This window comes from Chaetodon trifascialis, chromosome 19, assembly GCF_039877785.1.
Source record: "Chaetodon trifascialis isolate fChaTrf1 chromosome 19, fChaTrf1.hap1, whole genome shotgun sequence".
NCBI lineage: Eukaryota > Metazoa > Chordata > Actinopteri > Chaetodontiformes > Chaetodontidae > Chaetodon > Chaetodon trifascialis.
This window is the reverse complement of record NC_092074.1, coordinates 21,733,856-21,740,048: the sequence shown is the minus strand read 5'-3', so window position 1 is coordinate 21,740,048 and position 6,193 is coordinate 21,733,856. Positions and strand designations below refer to the sequence as shown.

Here is a 6,193-nt window from a genome sequence, read left to right as displayed (position 1 = left end):
CTGGACTTCCTCCCAGGGAGACAGAAGAAGCAAGAAGCCGGAGGGAGGGAGGGGGACGCAGGCAGAGAGCCGCCGGACAGAGCCGACCGCAAGCAGCCAGAGCACAGGGTGGCCACACCATGTCCTTCAGCCCAAAGCACTCCACTCCCTTCTCAGTCACCGACATTTTGAGCCCGATGGAGGACAGCTACCGGAGGTTTGGAGGCATGGATCCCGCCGCCGGGAGCCTCGGGTCCCAGCTGGGCGCCTACCGGCAGCCGCAGGTCTCACAGCCCGGTATGCAGCATCAGCAGCAGGCGCAGCAGCATCAGGCGCCTCATCTCCACCATCACCACCACCACCATCACCATCACCATCTGTCCTCCAACTCCTCATCTTCATCCTCCTCCTCTTCCTCAGTCTCGGCCACCGCAGCAGCCGCCGCTCTGGGGCCCGGCGGGCCCTATCATGTGCCCCACGGGGTGCCGCAGTTCTCCGGGGCCGTCGGCGGGTTCTGCAACGGCGGCATCGGGAATGTGGGAGACCTGCCATCCTACCAGGAGACGGTGCGCAGCGGAGGAGCGGCGGCTGCGGCCGCGGCGTGGTACAGCAACCCGGAGCCCAGATACCCGACAAGTAAGAGAAGCCTCAATTAAAAGTTTTATTGTTTTTGTTTTTAATTCCAGAAAAGTTTTGAAGAGGGGAAATGTGACCTGGACAGCGGCCTCCGGATTTTACGCAAGGTGGAAAAATTGTAATTTAAACGTTCATGAACTTTAGAGCGTGTATGAAATTAAAGTGACTGTTTCACTGAAAATTTTAGGGCACTGAGATTTCTACAGGCATCAGCATCATGTCCCTCTGCCCGGGCTTAAGACAGGCCTTCTCACGGGTCACTCAGAGACCGTTCAGCACTTTAATTTTCCACCTTTATGGTTATTTAAATTATCCGCGGCGCTAAAATTGAATTTAATATCATCACAAAGTGTCTGTGGGCCTCCACTGGGACTGTAATTGCTATAAATCTGTAAGTCTTTAAAGTGAAATTCATGTACGTCTGTTAAATTAATGAAAAGGTCAGATTTTTGCTTTGATAACCGGATATACCCCAAAAATTAATTCTAAACTACTGATGTAGTAAAAATCATGTTTCGGCCTCTTGTTTTCTATTCAAAGGTTCATTTTATATCGTTTTTAAATATTGTTTTCTAATTCTTTAAGACATATTTTTAACAGGACATTAAATTTATCAATATTTTAGTAAGAGATAATCAGAATATTTGCTGGTAAATTGAAGTGTTTGATTAATGAAGCTGAATGTTTTCTTGAGGAAAATTCAGCTGTGAGGTTTTATTTTTATTTATTTATTTTTTGTCATTTACGCGTTGATCATTTTTCCCTCAGTTTCCAGATTCATGAGCCCCTCCGCCGGGATGAACATGTCCGGGATGGTGGGCAGTTTTGCCGGGATGGACTCCACCGCCAAGTCCATGGTGACGCTGCACGCCGCGCCGCGCAGGAAGCGGCGCGTGCTCTTCTCCCAGGCGCAGGTGTACGAGCTGGAGCGGCGCTTCAAACAGCAGAAGTACCTGTCCGCTCCGGAGAGGGAGCACCTGGCCGGACTGATCCACCTCACTCCGAACCAGGTCAAAATTTGGTTCCAGAACCACCGCTACAAGCTGAAGCGGCAGGCCAAGGACAAGACCACACAGCAGCTGCAGCAGGACGGAAGCGGCGGCGGCGGCGGTGGAGGTCTGTGCGCGACGACCCACCGCTCCTCCTCCGTGTCCCCCGTCCTCTCCAAGAACGGCAAGGGATGCCGGGACGTCTCCAGCGGCTCCAATCAGACCGGAAACCGACAGAGCAGCGCGGGGGAGGCCTTGACCGCCACCCCGCAGCAGCAGCAGCAGCAGCAGCAGGTGAACCAGCTGTCTTCCACGGACGAGCTGGAGGATTTGTCCCCAAGTCCGCCGCTGGGAATGCACGGTCAGCTCAACATGACGCAGACGGACGCGGCGCTAATCGAGTACACAAACAGCATGATCGGCTCCAATTTACTGTACGGGAGAACTTGGTAGGGATACCGGGAGGAGGACAGACGGGATCGGGCCTGCGGGGCATCATTCCCGGGTTGGATTTTTTGATAGAACCGGCTGCAGGACAAAAACAAGCACCAGACTATATTTTTCTTTCCGTGCGTAAAGCTCCGGTTCCTTTACGCGCACAGGGACTCAAAAGACACTCGGTGGTTTTGAGCAACAAGGCGCAAAAACAAACTGTAAATTCGAGCCTTGAACTGGTCTGAATGTTGCTGATAATGTATTTTCTTCCTCTGCAAAGCGAAATATTTGTTAAGGCTTTTTGTTCATGACAGATGTTGATTGCTGCTGCGTTTAAACTCATGAACCGAAACCACAAAATCTAATCTGGGGGCTTCAGGGTGAAGCGCGCGCCGTGCTTCTCGTTCATTTCTGGGACAAATTAAATTATTGCAGGTTTCTAAATGAAGTTCACACAAAGTGAAGCGAGAGGCCGTTTGAGAGAAGAAACTGCTGGAAGTATTTTCGAGTCATTCAGTTTTCTGTCACAGCTGATTTTTATTTGTTTCCAGTATTGAATAAAGGATATTTTCATTTTGGACATTTCGATGTTTTTGTGCAGCCTGAAACTGAAGTTTTCAGTATTTTTTCTTTTTTTTTTTAATTTCTAAAATGATATTTGGAGCAAAGACAACAGTAATTCGCGGCAGCGACAAATTTGTGTTTGAACGGCGCCGCAATGACGATTAAAATTCGCGGAATATTCACCAGAAAATGCTCAAAGCTGCAGATCTTCTGCAGTAAAACTGCAGTTAAATCTTAATTAATGATCTCTTTTCATTTCCTGAAGAAATCGTGAGCCATTAAAAACAAATGACTTTTTGTGTTTTTGCTTTTTAATTTTTTTTAACTGAACTAAAATAAATGATCTTCATCTGAAGATGAAGGAGATTATTCGTGTCAGACAAACAGAATCCCGACATCCACGTTTATTTCATCCTTTTTGCTCTTGAACACAGGGACCACTTTGGAGACTCCTCTCAAAAAGAAAGACAGCGGGACGTTTTGTCCTTGACTCACTTGTATTTTACAAGTTTTACAGTCTGTTCATTTTAAAAATCACAAGTTACATTACAAGTTTTTTTTTTTCTGTAAGTAGAATAAAAAGGAAAAAAATGTACAAGAAGACAATAAAATGAAAAAAGATGATGTGTCTCCCCTACAAATAATCCCCCCCCCCACTGAAGTCCAACATTACTTTAATTCCAGTGGTATCTTCTGGACGGAGGAGGAGGAGGGTAACCTCTGCCAGAGCCGTAGCCCTGAAAGACAAACACAGTGAGAGCAAGTTTTAAAAAAAATGAAAAATCTTTTTAATACATTTTTATTTTAATAAAAACACGACTAAAAACCAAAAAAGTTCAAAGCAGATTCAAGGGTCAGAGTCATTAAATCAGCGATGTCACATGAATCAAATATTAAGATCATTTTTAGATCCTTAAAATCCAAAACTTCAAACTGTTTTTCAATGTAATCACTGGAATTACTTTCCACTGAAAAAAGTAGATCTGAGCTGGGCTCATCGGCTCTAAAGCTCAGGATCAGACTGAAACCTGGACGAATCAAACCGAACTGGTCTGCAGGACGGAGGCCAGAGGGAAAAGTATGTTCATTTACGTGAACAGATCCTTAAACGCTGCTGATGAGGAACTCTGTGAGTGATTTAAATCATTTTATGTGAAGAAACAGACAAACTGAAGCGTCTGAAGGTTTTGCTCAGTTTCTGGATCAAACCAACAGTTCACTGAAGCAAAGAGCCTGAAAGTCAGCGTCCACCTACGACCTTGGAAAGCTGCCTTCAAACAAATAAATACATACGCAGCTGTCGACCAATCAGGAGACAGTCTGTTGGGAGTTTCAGAAATCTGTTTCAAACATCCGGAAATGTTCAAATTTGTTCAGATGTCACATGACGACATGAAATATAATTCGTTGATCAATCGATTAGTCAGCTGACGGAAAGTTATCGTTGATGATTTTTGATAATCGATTAATTGGTTTAAGTCATTTTTTGAGCAAAAATGTCCAGAATGTAAACGGTTGCAGCTTCTCGTGTGAGGATCTGATGCTCGTCTCTGTTTTATGTGATTGCGCTGTAAACTGAGCATCTTTTCGGTTTCAGGCCGACGGTCCAGGACACGCTGACGGCCATTTTTTACAAATTTTAATTAATGTTTAACACACTTAAAAAAACTAAACAATGAGTTAAGTGACTTAAAAATATTAACATGCCTTAAACCTTCTTTTATAACCAGCCTTCCATCACCCTGACGCTCTTTTAGAGAATGAATGAAATCACAAACTGTGAAGAAAAAGGCGTCAAAGGTTCAGTTTGTGCACTTGGAGCGAATCGACGACCTCAGAGGAGTTTCATGAAGTTTAAAACAGGCTGAGAGGACTGAGGGCAGCGCTCAGCTCGGACAGGAAGCGTGTGAAGCGACTGAAGCTCTGGAGTCTTACGTAACTTTCCTGACGGGTATTTTGAGCTGAAGAAGAAGCTTTAACTCCGCCCCCGGCTGGTCAGAGCTGACCTCACCGACAGATCTGAAGCGTTTACCTGGTGCTGCTGTCCCCGGCCGTCCCGATCGTCCCTGCGATCGTCCCGGCGGCCGTGCCAGTCATCCCTGCGGTGCTCGTAGCGCTGCTGGTAGCCGCCCGGCCCGGCCCCTCCCCGCCCGCGGCTCGTGTTCTGCATGTAGGCCGACTGCTGCGCCTGCATGGCTCGATCCCAGCCGTGACCCCCGCCTCCATACTGCTGCTGCTGCCTGGAGACGCGAACACATCGAACCCGTGAGCCTCTGAAACGGCCCGTTAAGTACTCTCCAACAAGGCCTTAAATTTCTACGCGTGCTCTCCAACAGCGGCGCTCCGGGCTGTTTCTGTCTGAAGTGGATGGAGGGACCTTGGAAGAAGAGGCACCTGCACTGAAAGTGAGCCGGCGCAGAGACGCCAGCATCCCTGAATCTGTCAGATTTCAAGCTAGAAATGTTTTTCTGTGGGTCAAAACAGGTTAAATCAGGAGGACGAGGTCATCGGCATGTTGACAGAATCACCTTTTTATTCATTTGACTGTTTGTTCCTCAGAAGTGACTCATTACTTTTAACTGACGTGAATTAATGAGCAGAGATGGATCAGAAGCAGCTCGCTGGCCACACTGAAGTTCTGCCTGCTTCATCCACAGGGCCAACATGCTACTTTCAAACCTTCATTTGACGACTATAAACGTGGCTCCATGTAATAAAACAAGACATGACACCAGGAGCTGACTGCCAGACAAATCTGCAGCATTTTCATAACTGACTGATCGATTCAGTCACTAAAAAAGACCTTAATCTGCAGATTAAATGATGAGGGTGCAGCCCTAAAAACAGAATAAAATGTGCTTTAAAGTGAGTAAAGTTCTGACTCAGATCAGAAGCAGGAAGTCTGATTTCCTGCTGTGGGGAACCTCCAGCCAGCGGCCTCTGCTTTGAAGTGACCTCCCTAAAATCCCCATCGACGGGCGTTTACTGAGGATCGAGCTCTCAAAGAGATAAAACCGCCTCTCCTCTCGGCTGACTTAGCGTCCGTGCACATGAAAGAGCGGCGAGTATGAAATGAACCATATTCACATACGGCTGGGATCGCCCTCATCCCTCAAATGAGGCGTCCGTGGGACCGAGTGAAGAGTCGGCACGCCACGGCCCTCCAAACCGCCGCCGGACAATGTGTCAATGCAACAGTGATATTAAAAGTCTCTTCTTAGTGACAATGAGGAGAGACGGGACTCGGAGCGGCAGCCCCATCCCTCATTACTGAACCATGTCACACTCTGGCCAGCGGCGGACTTAACCGAGCGCTGGAATCCGTAATCCCCTCTCTCCAAGTTCCTCCTGCATTTCATTTGGTCCGGTCCCGAGTAGTTTAAGAAACTGTTTTCAGTGGTGGCTAATAACTACTGACCTGAGGTGACACTGAGCCACAATGGGCCTGAAAAGTTGAACCAGAGGAACCTGATTAGGACTTTGGAGAGGCCTGCAGCCGGAATCAATAGCCGAGCTGTGCGGCCGCGGTGCAGGGAACGGCAGCCTCCAACGGCATTAGTGATGCCTCATTAAGTTGCACAAACCTCCTC

General features: G+C 47.4%; 2 protein-coding genes across 3 annotated transcripts in view; one reads left to right on the top strand and one right to left on the bottom strand.

Moving 5' to 3' along the window:
• Window positions 1–2,618, top strand: nkx2.4b (NK2 homeobox 4b). The gene is made up of 2 exons (XM_070987340.1): window positions 1–615; window positions 1,384–2,618. Exons 1-2 carry the CDS (start codon window positions 120–122, stop codon window positions 2,055–2,057), a joined length of 1,170 nt encoding a protein of 389 aa, XP_070843441.1. The 5' UTR covers window positions 1–119; the 3' UTR covers window positions 2,058–2,618.
• Window positions 2,619–2,993: 375 nt separating this feature from the next.
• The window catches only part of xrn2 (5'-3' exoribonuclease 2), a 30,176-nt gene continuing 26,976 nt past the window's right edge, over window positions 2,994–6,193 (bottom strand). Inside the window, exons 30-31 of one of the 2 annotated variants that reach the window (XM_070987338.1) lie at window positions 4,636–4,843; window positions 2,994–3,340 (exon numbers count right to left, since the gene is read on the bottom strand). In XM_070987338.1, coding sequence (XP_070843439.1) covers window positions 3,278–3,340; window positions 4,636–4,843 — 271 coding nt within the window. In that variant the 3' untranslated portion in view covers window positions 2,994–3,277. Of the gene's footprint in view, window positions 3,341–4,635; window positions 4,844–6,193 lie in introns of those variants that run through there. The other variant, XM_070987339.1, reaches the window with a different exon arrangement.

Bases quoted from the DNA above. Each gene is read 5' to 3' on its own strand.
- nkx2.4b (XM_070987340.1), top strand. From the start codon at position 120: ATGTCCTTCAGCCCAAAGCACTCCACTCCCTTCTCAGTCACCGACATT. The intron at 616-1,383 runs GTAAGAGAAGCC...TTTTTCCCTCAG, and splicing joins GGAGCCCAGATACCCGACAA to TTTCCAGATTCATGAGCCCC.